Source organism: Pygoscelis adeliae, unplaced genomic scaffold (genome assembly GCF_000699105.1).
Source record: "Pygoscelis adeliae isolate BGI_AS28 unplaced genomic scaffold, ASM69910v1 Scaffold8, whole genome shotgun sequence".
Lineage (NCBI taxonomy): Eukaryota > Metazoa > Chordata > Aves > Sphenisciformes > Spheniscidae > Pygoscelis > Pygoscelis adeliae.
Genome location: NW_008825260.1, coordinates 899,542 through 918,972, shown reverse-complemented (window position 1 = coordinate 918,972; position 19,431 = coordinate 899,542). Strand labels below are relative to the sequence as shown.

Below are 19,431 nucleotides of genomic sequence, written 5' to 3'. Positions count from 1 at the left end.
CCAAGTGAATGGCCCACTTGGGTTGATCTCTACTTTCCGCTCGTGAAAAAAGGCAGCTTCTTTCCTTTATCTACTTTGTACCTTCTGTGCAACACTGAACCCTTCTTCTGAGACCACCGAAGTGAAGTAAGACTTCACTTGGTTTCAGGTGGTCCATGTGCGAGGCAGCAGAGCACCTGCATGGGCAGGTGACCTTTCCGCAGCATCCTCTCCCACCTCCATTGCTGCAGCGCTCCTGCATGGGGAAACCCTTGCAAAATTTGCCTTACATGGTCTGCCAAGAGAGGTTCACCATCCATTCATTCGGGGACAATGAAACCAGTGCATAGGAAATGTGCGCGCGCACGCGTGTGTGTGTGTATTCCTGTGTAACCTAATGCTGGGGGGAGAGGCCGTGCTTCCCCCAAAGCCACACAGATGAGGGGCAGCGGGTGCTCCGCTGGGGGACTGATCCAGGCTATGGGCACCAGACCTCTCTGCAGAACAACCCGCTTTCTTTTTTTTTTTTTTTTTTTTTTTAATTTCTGCCCATGATAGGACAGAGGGGGAAGGCAGGGCTGTGGGTGGGAATCCAGGTGCCGATTTCTTCTTCCAGCTCTCATCTCTGTGGAGAAAAGGGTGGTCTTGCACTGAATGACTGTTAGTGAAGATCATAATTATTATGAAAAGCGCAAACACTGCCCTTTTTAAAAAAATATGCTTTACTAGTATAAGAAAAAAATCGTTACAACACTTTTGTGAAGATACTGGAGGCTTGGTTTTTAAATAAAGCATATTTTCTTAAAGCTATTTCCAGACCAGCATTGCTAAAGCTCTAGAACTGAGATTGTTTAAAATGAAAAAGTGACATGCATTGATAAGAAGGAGACTCCTTTACATCAGCCTACAGTTATTTTATATTGTCTTTTCATGCACAAGAGGGGAGCTGGAAGAACTCTTGTAGTTTAAAAAACTGTGTTGTTAATTAAAAAGGAGGGTGTGTCAAGGCAGATGAGTTAATATAAGAAAAAAAATCAACCATGTTGCAAGTCACTGAAAAAAAACATGCATACATGGTTGCAAGATAAAGCAGCCCATCTGTGTAATTTACATAAATTATACTAGTTCCTAGCAGTCCCATACAATTGATGCAGCATCTAGAAATTAGCAGAGCATGGGGAGGTCCACACCCCACCCTGCTTGTTACAGATTTCCAGTGCCTGGGAACTGTGGATGTCATGGCGGGGACACCACGGGAGGAACAAAACCAGTCACCAGGGGCTCTTCTCTCTGGTCAGGGTGTGCTTTCCCTTAACAGCCCTCCTTACCCTTTGCGCAGATGCACTTAACCGTTTCACCCGCGTCTTCTGCAGCGCACAGAGTGGTTTCCCATCTCTCGCCTTTGCCCCCTCTCTAGTTGCTTGCTGCCTTGTCTGAAGTCCCCTGCATCCATCGCTGCGGGGGTGCGCTCTGCAGCCGCACGGTAGCGGTTCGGTTGCGTTGTGCCTTTGCAAAACTCTCAGGAAGTTACTCCTTTGCCATACCTGGTTTCCAGCATGTGGTTTTGCCTCTGATGTTCTGCTGGTTCCTCCAAGGGCCCAGTGATGATGATGGGCAGTTTGTTGGGTGCTTTTTTTAAAAAAATATTCACTGCACCATTATTTGTAGGTAAATTTTGAAGGCAAATAGCCACAACAGTGATGTTATGAGCCTGCTGATCTAGGCTGGAGAGTGCAGTAAGCTTGAACGTGAATGCGCCATTTTACATTTATTTTTATTAGCACATCTTGCGGGGAGCGTGAAGTTTGTGATTTTCAGTCTTATGTTGGCTTTTTCAATGTTTCTTTTCCACCGTAGTTGAGATGGATAGCCTTTCTGAACTATCCCAGCAAGGTGCCAACCATGTCAACTTCGGTCAGCAGCCGGTCCCAGGGAACACAGCCGAACAGCCTCCATCCCCTGTTCAGCTTTCTCATGGTAGTCAACCATCAGTTCGGACCCCGCTTCCAAACCTGCACCCTGGACTTGTATCTACTCCCATTAGCCCTCAGCTGGTAAATCAGCAGCTGGTAATGGCCCAGTTGCTGAACCAGCAGTATGCAGTGAACAGACTTCTAGCCCAGCAGTCCTTAAACCAACAGTACTTGAACCACCCTCCTCCTGTTAGTAGATCCATGAACAAGCCGTTGGAGCAGCAGGTCTCAACAAACACAGAGGTGTCTTCCGAAATCTACCAGTGGGTCCGTGACGAACTGAAACGAGCAGGAATCTCACAGGCAGTATTTGCACGTGTGGCTTTTAACCGAACTCAGGTCAGTAGTCTTTTTTCTTATTTTTTTAAAATCTAAGAGTCCCTTCTTTCTCTCTCTATTTAGTTATTATCACCTTTTAAGTCTCTCTCCTCATTTCTGCCTTGTCACTTAGCTCCTGTGAAGGAACCACGCTTCCTTGCAGGACCAGTGTCCACATTGACACAGCAAAGAAATCTTCAGTGATTGGTTTGTGGCAATACCCGCTGTTCTTACAGACACCTGGGTTCCTCTCCAATTGTGATGGTTTATGAATATCTTAATCTTCCCTGGAAAGGACATGAACAGCTCTATGCAGAACCATTCACCCAACAGATTGCCTTTTGTGTTGCAAAGGTATACCCGTACTGACCACATGCATGCACTGACCAACCTGTCGTCTTTTACAGGTGTACCTGAGATGGACTTTTATTCTTGTTTGTGTTTATTTTAATTATTTTGTAGTGAAAGTCTTAATAACATCTTTTCAGGCCTCTGAAAAGATTAAAAAATAGAAGCTTTATTTTTAGATCATCTACTCTTTTCATGTATTTTTGTAGTTTGTTGCAAAAACAGTAGTTGCTGAGATTGCCGATGTCCACGTCAGAACATATACTTCAGCTCTTCAATGCAGAAAAAACTAGCCCTAGCAAAGCTGATAAGTAACACTAAAATGTGTTATTTTTTACACCTGTTTTAGAAGCTAACCCTGTTATAATTTATTCTGCTCTATGAATTTAACTTAATGCCACGTTGCATGGAATTTAATCAAGCAGAAATTATGGAAGAAGTGTCAGTATATCCAATGCAAATAGTAAGATCTCAAAATTTTAGAAGTCTGTTTTAACAGAAAATAAAATAGGAATTTTTTTTAAAAGGAAATAGTTAAAAAAGACATTGGTAAATTTGTTTTGATTCCACATTTTTAAACTTAAGGAACAAGTATTTGTCCATTGTAGAATATAGTAAAAAAAAACCAAACCATAATTTGGGTTTGTCTTGAAATGTTGATGCTTCTCCCTGCATAGCTTAGAGAATAAAAATTCTGTTTCAAATGCACTGGTACCAGGTTTGAATCAGCATGTCAATTGTAATTGTTCTGAATTATTATTGCCTTAAAAATTTTTACATTCTCCTTTAGCTAAAAGAAAGTAGAGTCATAGTGTGAATACTCTGTAGAGCTCTGTGTGTGTGTGTGTCTTTCCTCTTAACAGCAGTGGAGGGTTTTCAAGATCTGGGTCTTTCATACCAAATTTCATGGGAAACATGAACTCATGCAAGGATTGCCTATGTAAGTTAGGTTCAGGCAGAGTCAGTTGTTACATTTACAAATAAGTGACATAGAGTTTCGTTTAATACAATGTTTAATATTTTAACTATTGATACTATAAAGCATTGAAATAATAATAGTAGCTTCAGGTTACTGTGGTTTGCAGCTGCCATCTTACCTGGGCAAAAAGCCGAGTAAATAATTCAGAAAATAAATAGTTTATTAGATATTTACTTCTTTCTCAGACTTGCCTAAAAGCAGCTTGTTTTCTCTCAGCTTCCTCCACCCTCCAAAGTCATTTGTTCGTTTTTTGTCAGCTAGTTTTGCATACAGCTTTTGGTGTCTGTCATTTGTGCATGAACAGTATTTGTTACCTGAAATGCAAGGACAATTGGTTCTGACTGGACATTGAATTTATATGACACGCTATAAGAAGATGCTCTTGAGATGTGATGAATGCAACTGTAGAACCAGATTTCTAGTGCAAATACTGATTCCTGATTACTATATATTTTTCTTACTACAAATGTTACTAAATATTTGTTTAAAGTTCAATTCTTCCACAGACGTTGTGGTTAACCATCTTAGTACAATGTGTTCAAAGTGACCCAAAACTGGGAGGAAACCCCAAAATGAACGTTGAAAACAAATCCCATGAAGAGATATGAAATACATATGTAATATATTTTGGCAATTTTCAACCAAATCTACTTGAAAGAACACAGAGTAGTATCCCTACACCCTACAAATTGTGTTAGCTAGTCAAATGAGTATTTGCAGTCAGCTACATAAGATTTTGCAGTATTTGTTATGTATTGTGGCAAACATAGGGAACAGAAAGGAAGAATACTAGGAGCCTAGGCAATATTAGCCTCAGTGTTGCCAAGAATTATCTCAGCATACTTTTAATATGAAGCGAAGCCCCATTGAAATCCGGAGGAGTTTGTTGTAGGCGCATTTCACCTTTGCAAAACTGAAAATTGTTAATTGTACCCACAGTAACAGCTAATGTCCAAGTATAAATACAGGTAGAGATACCCATGATTCTTATAAGAAAGCATTTAAATTTATTTTGCTTGCTGTACTTTGAAATTTATCTCAGGTTATTCAAGGATACATCACATTTAACTAAAATTAGGGCAGCACTTTAATAACATGTTATTTAGATGTTATTTTCTAATATTGATGTAATATCTCTTGTCTTTTTTTTTTTTTTTGGCTAGAGCAAGTGAAAATGCTTCTTTAAATTCATCTACTGTTTTCTGAGATAAAAAGCTAACTCAGGCTTACCACTGACATTTTTGAAACTGTCATAAGCATATTTGAGCCGTGTCCAGGGACTATATCATGCCATCAGTTTCTGAAAGCAGAAGATCTCACTGAAATCGGTTAGGAGTTCTGCGCAAAAAAACCCTGATGTCGAGATACAGTCTCAGATGAGGGGAGAGATTTGCTTTCAGTGTAAAAGTTAAGGAAGGAAGTGAACTATAAACTAAGAGTAATTTAGCTTAATGTTTTGGCAATAAAAATGGACTTTGGTTGAATTGGCTGAAAATGTTGGCACCTCTTGTTTTACAGACTTGTGTTCTGCAATATGAATACAGAATTTGATGGGGGTTTTGGGTGGGAAGAGGGGGTTCTACCAACTTAGTGTGGTAATTCAACACTTGGCCCTAATTTCCAAGAATTTTTGATTGGGGGGAAAAACGTTGACTAGAAATATTTCTGCTTCCTCCCAGCCCAAAGGAAAGAATTTGGTAAAATTACTTCTGAAAACTAGGGTGTCTTTTTTTTTTTTTTAATTGTCATCTATTTATAAGGCAGAAAAAAACTCTCAGCCACACCTCAGAAAATTGAACAGGTGTCCTTAATATCTTCTTGGATAACTTCCCACCTATCCTTAACTTCAAAATGGTAGTTTCAAAAATGTGTAGTTCTCAGGAATATGCCTTGCAAAGTTTAATCAAAGAGGAGTCCAGAAAGCTATAACTTGAATGAAAATTAGCATCTATCCAGGCACAATAGAACAATTGTTGTAGGGAGCAGAAGTGGTTTTGGAGGATGGAGCACCTCTCCCCATGACAAATTTCACAGTGGTCCTTCTAGGAGGGCTTCAGAGCACAGTGGTGTCTGAAGTGTTATTTGTCCTTCGGCAGTTGCGATTCCAGTTCACTGGCTGCAAAGAAACAAACTGAATCCTGTTAGCACCTCTTTGTAGTGTACCATGGAAAAGTTTGTTGAGTCAGGATTTGTGCTAGCAGATCCGAGCTTCACCTCAAGCATGGCTACCAAATGTGTGTACCACTCTATATTTGCTAGGGTAATTTCAGTAAATTGAGCTGGTTATGTTTCAGTTGCCGTTTGGCTGAATTAATAAACGTAGTATTTTTTCCAGCTGATGTCAGTGCACTGTGCAGGCACCTCCGCTCTCTTGAAAGAGCAAATTCAGTTTTTTCCTGCACTTTGCTGGTCAGAAAATGGCATTTGTCATCAGCTTACTAGCCTGGGTGGCACCGAGCAGCTGCGGGGTGATGCCGATGCATCGGGGCAGCCTCCCAAAGCGCGGTGCCCCACGCCAGCCTCTGCCTCAGCCTCCCATCAGCAGAGAGGCTCAGCCTGCCCCCCCCAATTTGCAGTTAAACTGGGAGTTTCTCTACTCTGTTTTGTTCTTCTTGAGGGAGCTGGAGCGGAGCATCGGCATTTGTTCCGCTGAACCACCTTCGGAGCCCTAAACAAATAAGCAAACTCCTCTACCCTTTCTGTTGTGTGTGTTTGTAAATGTAAACATGAGTCAGGAAACGGAAAGCTTGGGTTCCCACAGGCAAGTCTGACATTTGACTTGAAGGCGTAGCTTAACCTGGTGCATGGCAGGGTGACATGTATGTACGAGCAAGGAATTGTGTTAGTCATGGTTGTGGTTGGAACTGTAACTCGGGGCTGCCTGTCTCTGTTTGTGTACACTTTCAACCATAACATTTGCTGCATGAACTCGGGTGCTGCCGTACGGAGGTGACCTCTCGGCTCCATCTTCGCGAAAGGAGGGGGAGTGCTTTTTGCTGCTTTTGCCACGTCTGACTATTGTAATTTTTCTTCTTCCCACCAGTGACAGTTTTTCATCTCAAGGTTTTTGAGTACTTCTCAGTGTTTCTGCCAGATACCTTTTCTCTCCCCCTCCTTTCTACTTCACCCCCATGCTTGTTTAAAATATTAGCTGCCAGGATACATTGCCTTTCGTTCATGTGTAATGCCTTCTCTCATATGTGAAAACTTCTGTGTATTTAGGATTGTGCTCATGCTAATTCTGGGCGATTGCTATTTCGAGGGAGAACGCTTGGATGCAGTAAACGGCTCCGTGTAATTTTAAAACAAAATCTAAGTTTACACAAACCACCTTCTCAGGCACTTTTTTTTTTCTTCCACTTTGTCTTTGGCACACTTTATTTTCCAGTAAAATGAAAAATGAAGATGGATTATTCAAAATTGATAACAGTAATGGACCATCATGTAATGTTTTATTGAATTTGAGTTCTGTAAATTATGTGGTAGAGAGAAATTTGCCTGCTTAAGTATAACAGAAATTGCCACTGTATTCATATAATTCTTCGTAGTGTAATTTAAGAAAAAGCACGCTATCCATATCACTATTGAATAAAAGGTAAAAAGGTGCTATTACACTATCATGACAGCTCTCCTCTTGCTACTAAGCGGCATAGATAAATGTGTCTGCTTATAACTTACTTGGCAGGGATCCAGGCTTGTGGGTGGAGCTTGCGAATAATCTTCCACCTGGACATGGGATGGGAGCACCCTGCAACAGAAAGGGATAGCGTTCAGGGATGTGCTGCATGTTTTGGGGAGGTTTGGGCAAATTGCATTTTTCTTCTGGGAGCTTTGAAGTTTTATCAGGCTGATAAAATCTATTTGAATCAGCAATTACGTTCAAACAGGAGACGAACTGGGGGCCAGCCTGGCAGTGTTTTTGTTCACATTGGCAGACACTTTCGTTTATCTCCAGTTTTAAAGAATTCATAATTAGCTTTTGAAAGCCCTGGTAATATTTATTGAACATTTTTGTGCAATTAGTAATGAATTAGACTTGTGATGATCTGTAAACTTTCTTTTTTTCAGTGGGACCTGGTAACATTTTAAGAAAATACATATCCAGTGAGAAAAGAATACAAGGGAGGAACAGAGAGGAGGACTCTCAGCCTGATGGTGTTTATAAGCTCTGTGCAAAACAGTATTTAGCTTTTATGCAACCTGAGGTACAATACCAGAAGATCACACCAAGACTTGTGTCTTGGCAAACCAGTTCAAGCCTGGTAAAACGAACAGTAAATCTCTGCACGTCAGCATGGGGCAGGACGTGAGAGCTGATGTTTTCTTTCTAGGATTTTCCCATTTTACATCTTGTCTAACAATCTTTAGCTGAAGTTTGGTGCTCATAAAATTGAAGCATATGTAGTAGCAATGAAGTAATATTTGAAGCAGGCAAACTGTATTGTAAGACTTTGCCTGCACCTGGTACTGCACCTTTTTTTTCATGTTATTTCCTCACATATTCTGACCTTTAGGTTCAAAGCTCCTAGAAGCAAACGCCTCCTCCTTGCCTTCTCCCCACTCTCTCATCTCCCCTCCTCTCTCCCCATCTGTGTCCTCTGCTCTGCTCCCAGCTCATGCAAAGAGTCACGGCAGTGATCGGGGAAGGAGAGGGGAATGAATGCTTAACGGCATTTCTAATCACCAAGAGGTGTCCTGCAGCAATGGTTATACTGACAAACCCAGGAAAAATACAGAAACCAATTTTCTTTGTTTACTTATTTCACTGAGGGGAGAAAAGTTATACAAGAAAAACAGCCTTTTCTGCTTTTTTTAGCTGCCCACTATGTGGCAAAGTCTTATACGAGCAAATATTTTCTATTATGGCTAAAGTATTTTTCAAGGACATTTCCTGTGGTTGACAGTGGGCTGGCTGTTAGCAAGGAGTCTCCTCTCCTGCCAATGATCAGTCCACTTGAGTTTAGTTTTTCTTTCTTCTTTTTAATCCTGGTGTGGTTGTTTTCAGCACAGTAGCAGTCAGAAATCACATGTGTTTACACCTCCATCATACATCCTGTGCTCTGCAGACAGCTTTGCCTTCAGTGGCACAAAATCATTTTTTGCCTCCCTTGGAGGATGGGTTGTGTAACCCTACCACTGACAAAGAATAGTAACTGTGGGTTTGAGTACTCAGAAGTAGAAAAAAAATGGTAGACAAGAATTTAATTTCCATATTTGTAAATAAGTAAATTCATTATTAGACTAATCTCTAAGACAAATTTTAAAACTTATACTCCACCCAAACGCCACTTTTGTCTCTAACTCATTTGTTTACCTTCTGATGAAGACTGGATACCAGAAAAGAGGAGGGATGAAGAATAGTGGTAAGAAAGTATGTCGCAGGATTTTTTTTTTTTTTTTTTTTTTTTTAAATCCTTGTCCAAATTATTTTTCATGCCTAGTGCTGGAAAGACTGTTTGTGTTTTCCATCCCATTTCCCTCTTATGTGTGGAGGAACAGACAGGGCCATGAGGACCACACTGGCCCCAGCGTAGTGGTTAGCACCTCCATCCTCATTGTCCCTGAGAGACGGAGGGGTGACAGGGCAAATGCAGAGCTCAGAGCTGCACTGGGTGGGCTCTGACCCTGCCTAAGCACAGCTGCCTGAGACCAGTGGCTCTGCCACAGCACCTTTGTTGGGGTGCTTTTGCCCGATAGGGTAGGACCTTTGGGAGAGGTGACAACTTCCATAGGTGCTGTGAGCATCAGACTTCCCTACAGAGGTGGCAGGACCTGATGCTTGGGCCGTAGCTTTCTGTAGCACTCCCTTTAGGAATGGATAACTTCAGTCAGGATTGCCTCCTCCCCCGCCCCCCTCCGCTCTTCACCCCTCCATTAGCCCAAATAACAACATTCTTTAGGAAAAGAAACATTAGGTTGTGTTATTCCTTTAAAATCACATCCATGTTCCCGTGTTACACTAGCAATAAAAGCCTACCATACCAACCCTCTCCTTGTCCCAGCATGGCAACAGCATTTATTCTAAAAAGAAGTTCACACTTGCTTTTGCAAAAGTTAGTTTTCTTATCACCGCCTTGTTACTTCAAGACAGTAGAGCGTTTTGTATGCCTGACATATTTAAAAAGAGAATTTGGCAGGGGGGAGATTTCAAGAACCTGTTGACATTAAAGTTCTAGTTGCACTCACAGGTTTATAAATATTTCATCTTTTAGAGTAATTAGGTGTCCCAGACTGCCAGGCCTGCTCCATTGCTGAGAACCGAGATGAAATGATTACGTAGGAAACATGGTGTGGTCTGTACAAGCTGCTGGCGGCATGCTATCGTCTGCAGCCTGCCCATCTCTGGCTCGCTGCTACGGATGCCCTGTTTTCCTCCCACTTCCCAGTGCTCGCTTTTTTATCTGTCGTTGTTGGACTCTGAAAGTGGTCAAAGGACAACGACGATGGTAAATGGACTTAGGAAGTGGGACCTGCACAGCAAGTGCTCAAATAAATAGCCCAGGCGATGGGCTGGGTGAGGATTAGGGTTGTCCTGGTGAGGAGAGGGGGATGGTGGGAGGAGGAGAAGGGCGAAGGAGGGGGAGCATCCAACAGTGAGTTTCCTCACTTGTTGTTAAACTCCAATATACAACTCTCAAAATATTGACTTGTGAAAAATATGGACCTGAGTCAGTTAAGCAGTACTTTAGGAACATTGTGAGTTTATTGTCTCAGATTAGTTGTGAAATACCACTTCCTTTCAAAAAGCTGCTTAAGTTGCTAGAAATGTGGAAAGCTGTTTCTTTAGGTTGGCTATGTGTTTTGTCTGGGAAGCCTGAGAACACGCCAGTGTCATGCCTCTGGACTATCTGTATTTCACTTATTCTTAACGTCTTGTGATTGTCTGGCGACTGTGAAAGATTTCATGGCAAGTTAAGCCAGTAAAAGGAAGGAGACCTATTAGGCAGATTCAGTTTATGTTGTATGGAAAACAGATGCTTAATAAAATTAAGGGTACAATTGAGGCTCTCTTCTCTGCTACCTAAATTGCCATTAATATATTCCTATGTGGAGTGAATAGTGCATTTGCTGCTCTCGTTCTCAGCCCAGTGGAAAGAAGAAAGAGGACTGATAAGCAGTGGCTTTGCAGAGCACGGTTTTACAGGCACTTACCTAGGCTAACTCTTCAGCGTATTTTTTTTCCTCCTAGGCTAACTCTCCAGCGCATTTTTTTTCCTCCCTCCCTACAGGGCTTGCTCTCAGAAATCCTCCGAAAGGAAGAGGATCCCAAGACTGCCTCACAGTCCTTACTGGTAAACCTTCGGGCTATGCAGAACTTCTTGCAGCTGCCAGAAGCCGAACGAGATCGAATTTACCAGGACGAAAGGGAAAGGAGCTTGAACGCAGCCTCTGCAATGGGGCCCGCGCCTCTCATAAGCACACCGCCCAGCCGGCCTCCACAAGTAAACCACTCTCTCTGTCTTCTGCATTTGCTTGTTGTGCTTTTTCACTGTCCTGCTGGGTGATACCTTTCTTAAAAAGAAGAAAGCTTTTACTGTTGCATTTTTTAAATGCTGGTAGAATCATTATTTGCAGTGCATATCACAAATTAAATTTAAGAAATATAATGGATGATAGTAGCAGTTTATTACTACCTATTTTCTCATTTTAAGATAAATTCTATCCATTATGGCCCCTACAGAGTTTTTTGCTTGTTTTATTGAGATACGAGCTTTACTGGGCCTGGAACATGCTGGCTTTTAGCTGTCTCTTTCTCCTATAATTCTCAGGCGTTGTTTTTAATGTTAGAGGTTCAAATAGGGATTTTGAAGGATTTGGACCACTAAACTGAGTGTGAATGAAAGCAGAAGTCTGAGTACATCGTATTGCCTTAAAAATTATCTTCCAGAAAATGAACAGGTAAAAATAAAGGGATGGGGGAAAGAAGACTCCATCCCAAAATGCTGGGCACGCTTTCACTAGGTCGAGCTACTGACAACTGGGTAACATAACAGGCTTGCTGTATCCATTGCTCTGAAAGATTGGGATATGTTCATTAAAGCTTCGTTTAGTATTTGTTCAAATGAAACTCCTATTGATTTCTGTAAAATCTACTGGGACTATTGGTTTAACTCTCCCAAAATTAAGAAGTTTGATAGAGTGGGATCCAGAAATTCGGTGGTGTAATCCTTGTATCTGTCAAGGGAAATCTGATGCTGGTTTTAGGGTCTGTGGGAAATACAGGTGTGAGCCAGAGGAATGCATAGGTTTTCCACAAAGAAGAAACGTGGTTGTGGATGAAACACTCCAAAAAACAGCATACCTTTTCTGAAATACTCTGCATTGCTGTGGCTCAAGGACACAGCATAGGCTCAAGTACCTATGCAAGGACAAAACAAACTGATCTACAGATATGTGGGAATCGTGCAGTATACACAGTCCAGATTTGCTATACAAAGCAAGACTTTGGGATTGTGGGAATTTTGTGATGGTTGAGTATATAAACACAGAGCAGTTTTTTACTAACCAGGCTGAGGCATGTGCCTATGACTGTATTCCATACCCATTCTGAACGCTATAAATTCCTCCAGGTTATTTTTCTAATTTTCCTGCAGCTAATGGATGCTAAGGACCACACTGAAGTAAGGAATAACAAAATGGTAGGAAAAGGGAGGACAAAAGATCACTTTGACCTGTTGCAGTACTTTTCACAAGGAGAGAAAAAAATTTTAGCAGAAAGAACAGACTCTGCTAATGGTCTAGTTTTGTTATCATTAACTGAGTTTAGTCTGTGAAATCCACTACAGATTATTCTTCAAGATAAAGGATGAGAATCTATTTACATAGTAATGCTTTAGTGGGAAATAGTTAAATATAGATAACTGTGTTTGAAATAACATTTGAGTTTGTTTTAATATCTGTACCTGCTCCCACAGCCCAGGTAATTCAGAGCAAAGGCTAACCCTCCTTCTTAACTTACGTCTTTCTGCCAAGGTAATGTCTCACTCTGTCTCAAGTGGTCTTGGGCAATTTCACAGCTAAAGAACAGAGTTAATTACAGGACTTTCCAGAAGGATGTCGAGTCAGAGGTAGTCCTTGTATCGGTTTTAATTCACACTTTAAACTGTATAAATCCCTTGCAGCCAGAAAGAAAGTGAGACTTAGGGGTTTTCTTAACTGACAAAACATACTATAAGTCCCAATTTAGGGATTGGAGGGGGGAATCTATCTGTCTCTACTGTGCTTTTGTTCATAATTACATTTCATTTTTCTAGTGGGAGTCAGAAGTATAGTTAACCTCATCGCAACAGTTCAAAGTGGAAACAGCATACGGTTTTGTTTTGATCCTTTTCAAAAGGAAAACAAGCTAACAGGGAAACCTCCTATACTAATACTTGAGGTCTACAGAACAAAACAGTTATTTTTCTAGTTGTTATATTGTTCTCTGTCATTCAGCAAAACATATGCACTTTACCTAGTGGATGGACTGAGGATGTAGAAACCTCTGAGTTGGGATTCTGTGCGACCTTTTTACATGTTGCTGGCATTACCCACCTATAAATGCATGTAGCACTGCTACATGCACCTGCTACTAAGTGTGAGCTCTAAGTTTGAAAATTGAAATATCCATGTTGGTAACATAAGTACAATACTTAATGCTAGAAATAATAATGAAATTATTCTAGTTGTTGCCCTGGCAAGTATAACTTTACAAATCGTAGCAGAAATAAATTATAGTCAGGATACTGCAAACTTCTTAATGCAACCTACTACTCTGATACTCCCCCAAAATGTCCACAGTTTATTGAATATTCGATACTAAGGAAATAAAACTACTAGCGTCCTTACTACTAAATTTATTATAAGCAATTATTTAAAGTTCACTATACACGAATACAGCATAATATTTTTCTAGCTTAGCTGTGAGCTTCTTGGATAACTATTGAAAGACAAAACAGACCGTTTATCCTGACAACAGAATTTACGCAAGAGCCAACATATTTAATATTAAATCTTTAGACCAGTGTAACATTTGAAACAATTAAACTATGAAACCATGAAAAATGGGAGCTAATATGCCACACATGAAGGTTTATTTTGCAATTGCAAGTTATCAGTTTCAGAAGGATGTGAAAATAAACATCCTGAAAAGGATCTATTTTGCATTTTTGTGTTGCCAACTGGTGGCCAGACAGTAGAGCAGACTTAACCATTTAGCAGCTGAGCTTGTTCTGTGTGAATTTTGCATACTGTTGCATGCAAAAACAGAAAGTGTGACCTTGGAGGTCTGATAGGCTAGTAGGAACTCACCAAGCATAAACCCTAGTGCGTGAGTTAGAAGAAACTGTGTTGAATTTATCTCATTTTTACAGCATTCTTACTAGTTGCTACTTGAGCTAATGTATCTGGATTGTTTCCAATTCTTTTTTGAAATCCTTTAAGAAGGTCTTTGTCCCCCTTACTTCTCCCTTTTTCTCTGACTTAAACAAAAAACCAAAATCTTTTTTTTTTTTTTTTAATTGAAATCATTAGCCTCTAATGCATGAGCTTTTGGGATACATGTATAGCCCTCTAAGCTGGTCAAGTTGTAAAAGTCTGCTACTGTCTTCCATACTGGTGGACTGAGTGCAAGGAGATGATGTACACAAGAATTTTTCCCTTGGATGTTGTTCGTCTTGCCACCTGCTGGGGCAGAAGCCTGTCTGTCAGGCTCTTTCCTGGGGCAGTGGAATTTATAAATATTAGCATCTCCATCAGGTAGGTACTGCATGGAGACATAGTTTAACCTCTCCAACCTAGAAGGAAGAAAAAAAGGTCCTTTCTTGTTCTATTTCTTTCTTTTATTATTTTTTTTTCCCCTTTTCAACACCTTCATCTTGCTGATCACCCCACAGAGGTCCTTTCTGAGTATCCCTAAGTCAAGTTCAGAGGATAAATCTGTTATACGTTGTGTGGGAACAAGAGGATGTGGGGATACTTCAGAGGACACTGAGTGTGGAGCTATGTTCAGGGTGGATGGAGTTCCCCAGGGAGGTGCTAGGGATAGCCTCTCCCTCTCATCGGGGCAGTTTGGGGGGTGGGGGGAAGAGGACTCCCTCCTCCTTAGTACAGCCTGGGGGGAGGATGGAGACAGGTGACCAAGTCATAGATTTTCTTTTCCAAAATATTTTGGTTAAAGCTTGTTAGCCATCCTACAGTTATGAATGCTTCCTTCTCAGGACAAGTAATCTCCATTTCAGCAGAACTGAGGAAGAAAACCTTCTCACCACCCATATTGCCCAAAGAAAATTTGTGGTAACTCTTGGGGCCCATCATCATCCTGTGTAAAAACAGAGCACGTGTAACGTCGAGAGCAGAATATAATTTTAACAAGGCAATGTTTTAAGAAGTATCCACAAATCTTGCATGAGTCATGGTGCTGGGTAGTCAATTGACAAAAACCTTCATCTTCATAAATATAATCCTGGCCTCCCTCTGACTGCAGAGAAGTTACAGTTCCTTCATGCTAAAGCAATTTCAGCTTGGGTCCCAGAGATAGGATGTCACTCTTGAAAGACTGGTCTTGAGGAGGGCGCTGCTTTGCTGGTGTTTGAGGACCAGTCAGCCTCAGTTGTAAGGAGCTCTGGATAACACCAGCTCCCATGAAACTTGACAGTGGAGCCCTGGAGTTCACACACATGCACACGTCATACGTCACCCCCAGCAAAATTTTTATTTTTAAGTCTGCAAAATTTGAGATTTAGGTTGATAGTCTTTGTGCCAAGTTGCATTTTAATGAAAGTAAAAATGAACAAAATAATAAATGCAACCCTCTCACCCCCCTGCAAAAACCACCATGGAGGAGAGTTAATGGAAACCCTGACACTTAACTATAACTGCACTTCCAGGCGCCACTGTAATAATGGAGTAGTAAACCTTGTCCTGATAAAAGCTGTTCTGAAAGCAACAGCATTTATTGTACCTCCTGTGCTATTTGCAGAGCAGAACTGAAAAGTAGTTTGTTTTGCCTGGAATGAACTACTTTATGAATTTTAATGTACGATGTAATATTAAAAGCTAAACCAGGATTAAAGAAGATTTTTGTTCCCAAGCTAAAACAGTACTTATGAGAATGTGTTATAAAAGATTTTTTTGTTTCAGTTTCGATGGGGAAGAAATAAGCTTCCATGTTTGTGAAAACCTTTTCAGATTGGTTATTCCTTCTGTAACAACCTGTCCTTTGTTTAGGAAAATTGAATTAACCCAGAACTTCTTGCTACTGTAATCAGTCTTATTTGATGAGAAGATATATATCTGGGCAGGCCAGGAAGGGATGGATGTGTTGTTTTTTTTTTCTCCAAGTCTTTCTAAATGACTACATTGATTGGTGATAGGAGGATGGCCAAACGAGTTTCTGATTCTCAGTGTGTTATGTTTGTAAAATAATGCTCCCCTGTTCAGTTAGTGTTTGCAAAATCTGGTTACTGTCAAAAAAAACTTTAGCTGATCTGTGGTTTCTTTCCTAAACAGAAAATGTGGCTGTAAGTGTGGGTGGCCTGAGAGGTTGTGCTTAAGTGTGGATGAGATGAGAGATTATGTTTTGTTTTGCTTTGTTTTTCTCTCCAAAATGAATACTTTTTCCACCTCCTCTCCCAAGTCCTGAAGTTGCACTGTTGGGGGCTTTTTTGTTTTCTGTTGGGTTTTTTTGAGGAGGAGGGTGTTTTTTCAACCCAGCTTCTGTCTTGAACTCAATTCTAAATTCAACACAACAGCCTAGATGCTTGCTATGTATAAATTATGAAACAGTTTTATGTATGGATATTCTCCAAGAGGTTAATTAGCATTATTGCATGGAATTCATCAGACCAGAGCAGACCAATGGTCCATCTAGTCCAGCCACAGTCTATACCTGATCTTTGAAGAGAAATTGTTAAGAGGCGGGGGAAGAATTTTTATACTTGGCCAATGATGTAAATAGGAGAGGGAGAGGATATGACTGTGAACAACATCTTGATAATCCCCAAACCCATCATTTTATTACTTTAAGACTTTCATTTTCCTGAAGCTCTTTGGGCTAATATGGTATTTTGATGCAGATATTAGTGTTTTCTGTTGATCACTTCCTAATTCAATATCAACAGAAGGCAATAGGGCAATAGGAGTCGTCTCTTTTTTTTTTTAACTTCAGTGACATATTAGATGCTGTTGAGTTTGTTGTATCTGTGTAAAGATAGATGTGATTTGCCACCAGAATGAGGATTTTTCAGTAATTCCCCTGGGTTAAGTGCATATCCATATTAAATTGGGCATTGAAAAGTGTGGACCAAGATACACAATTTAAATTAGGTCTCCAGCGTGGTGTGTGAGTCTTGGTTTTTGATGATCTGGGTGTTCACAGCTCGGTTAAGTGGTATATGAAGTGCTGCTGCAACATGAAGCTATCTTTTGAAGCTGAGTAGCAGTCAAAAAGGCAGTGTGCTTATAGAAAAGAGGCATTTCAATCAAGATCACGAGCAAAGTGTTTCCTTCCCAAAAGGTACCGTGGACTTGTGTATCCTAGCTGAATATCTTCGTCTTCTCATCTTCCCGTCAGGACCCTCAAAGATTAGTTACAAGTTAGAAATATTTCTCTGGGAAGGACTGAAATAACTTTGCCAAATTTTAAACCCAAGGTCCAAGAAGGCGTGTTGAGAAGGCCATCACTTTTTCATGTTCTAATTTAGCTTAGCCTGATTTTTACACGCAAGCAGAGAAGCCTGTCTCTAGTTGTATATTTAACATCCACATCGGTTGTCGGTTACCTTTTAGTGAATCCTTTTCATTCAAAGGTTATAAAATTGCCACTGATTTTGTAATTTTCAAATGATTTCACTGTGTGGCGTTCAGGTGATGCACCTGCTCTTGCGGCCCCATGCTGATTTGCCCAGTGTGAGGCATGCGTTTTCCCGCTCTGCGATGGGAAGAAGGGAGGTTCATGGTGCTGCTCCTCACGCTGCCCACTGCCAGATGCCTCAAATGTTTTTGAGCAGCCATTGGCACAGGCTTGGCCATCCTCTACTGTGGTGTCACCTGTGAAATGCCACACTGCAGAAAAGGAAATGCTTCACTCTCCAGGTCATGGCTGTGAAGTATCAGTTGTTTTCAGATGAAAGCAAATCATGTGATAAACTGTATGCCACATTCTGGGATTTTTCGTCATTTCCCTTTTCATTTAGGACTCCTGTTTTCAGACACCAGGAAGTGTTAGTGCCTGCCAGAAGGAGGCAGGTGGAAATGTGTGTGGGCGCCTTGTTCCTGCTGGGGTTTCGCCCCTTGCAGCTAATGGGCATGTGTTAGCACAGCTCCTGAAAAGCCTGATAGACAAATCAGGCTTAGCAAAAGTGGCATGCACTCCCAGTTTCTGGGCTAGATTATTTTATCTTAAAAGCACTATGGAGGATAGTTAACACAAATTGAGCGTGACATTTCTAGGAAAAAATGGGCTGATGATTTGCCTAAGTACGTCTCTCACCCAAACCCTTTGACTCTCATATCATGAGACCTGTGACATATGAAAGCTCATAGAGAGTGAGATTAGAAGGTGAATTATCATGTTGTCATGATTTCCCTTTGAACCTCAAGGGAGTTTAGAGCACAGGAAGATGCAGAGTTGCACTGGATTAAACTGATAGTGGAAGCGTGGTTTTAGACACATACTTAAGAGTATGCTGAATCACCCTCTGGAAGTGCCAAGCTCTGTCCATTAGATTTAGAGATAGCCTGAATGACTAACAGACTAGACGTGTAACTTCTGAATGGCTCAAGTAATTCAGCTCTCAACAACCTCACTATGAACCAGTAGGTTTGAATCAAAATCTAAAGGTTTGATTTGCATCATCACCTTGTGGGTTCTTGGCAGAAATCCAGTCTGTCCTTTCCTCTGGTCCACTTTAGGATTAGTCGTCCATTAAGTCCACTAATCTGGGGCAAGTATTGCAAGAGTAGTTGCTAAAGAAAGTCGTTATCCTTAACTATTGAGAATATTGTAGGATAAGCTGAGTACCTGCTGATTTTTTTGTACCTCTCAACTGATATTGCAGAAACTGCACTGTAACCTTGGTGGGATGATTCTTGGTGTTGAAACATCACTTCCACCATTTCCAGAGGATGAAGGAAAGGATAGTCTTCTGTACATCATGTCACTACTGATGTATTTTTTGTTGTTTTCCTTAATGCTGCAGATGCAGCGTAGAGGTGGTAGTGTAATAATTTTGTCTTGTTTTCCTGTTGTTTTTTTTAACCTGGACTGCAAGAAGAATAAATATTTGATGTATGTAAGTGAAATACAACTAGAATTAATAGTTTTAGGAAAGCCCTATCTTGATTTCATGAATGAGTGGTTAAAATATGCACTATTCTAAATTATCGCTTTCTTAAAAACAGCTTAAGAATTAAACTGATAAGATAATATTTTTAAAAGTTAAATCTAAAGCCACAACTTTTCTACATTATCATGCATTTGAGTGTACTGGACATAAGGCATGAATTAAGTTATATCTGTCAGGTTTCTATTTCATTAGAGATTCTTTTATGCTGCACTTACAATTTTCACTCAATTTGCGTGGGGGAAAGAAATCATGTAAGGGTTCACAAATCTCTACAAGACTGTTTGACAGGTTTCCACCTAGTTTGTTTTATGACATTGAAATTCACAGTGGTCAGTTAATGATAACTCATATTTCAGATGCACTCACTTGTTACAATATGCTGAATTTTCTTGTTTCCCAGTTGCCCGAACCACGGATAACTTATAATGTTAAGTCTCCGAAAAGCTGAAAGAATATCAAAGCAAGATTGAATAAAAGGAATAAAATGGAAAGGGGAACCTTGGGGAGG

The 19,431-nt window shown here is 40.6% G+C and overlaps 1 protein-coding gene across 1 annotated transcript in view; it reads left to right on the top strand.

The window, feature by feature from the left end:
* Positions 1–19,431, top strand: part of SATB1 (SATB homeobox 1) — a 75,374-nt gene that overhangs the window by 28,551 nt on the left and 27,392 nt on the right. The window contains exons 7-8 of the mRNA XM_009329516.1: positions 1,837–2,291; positions 10,827–11,039. Coding sequence (XP_009327791.1) covers positions 1,837–2,291; positions 10,827–11,039 — 668 coding nt within the window. The remainder of the gene's footprint in view (positions 1–1,836; positions 2,292–10,826; positions 11,040–19,431) is intronic.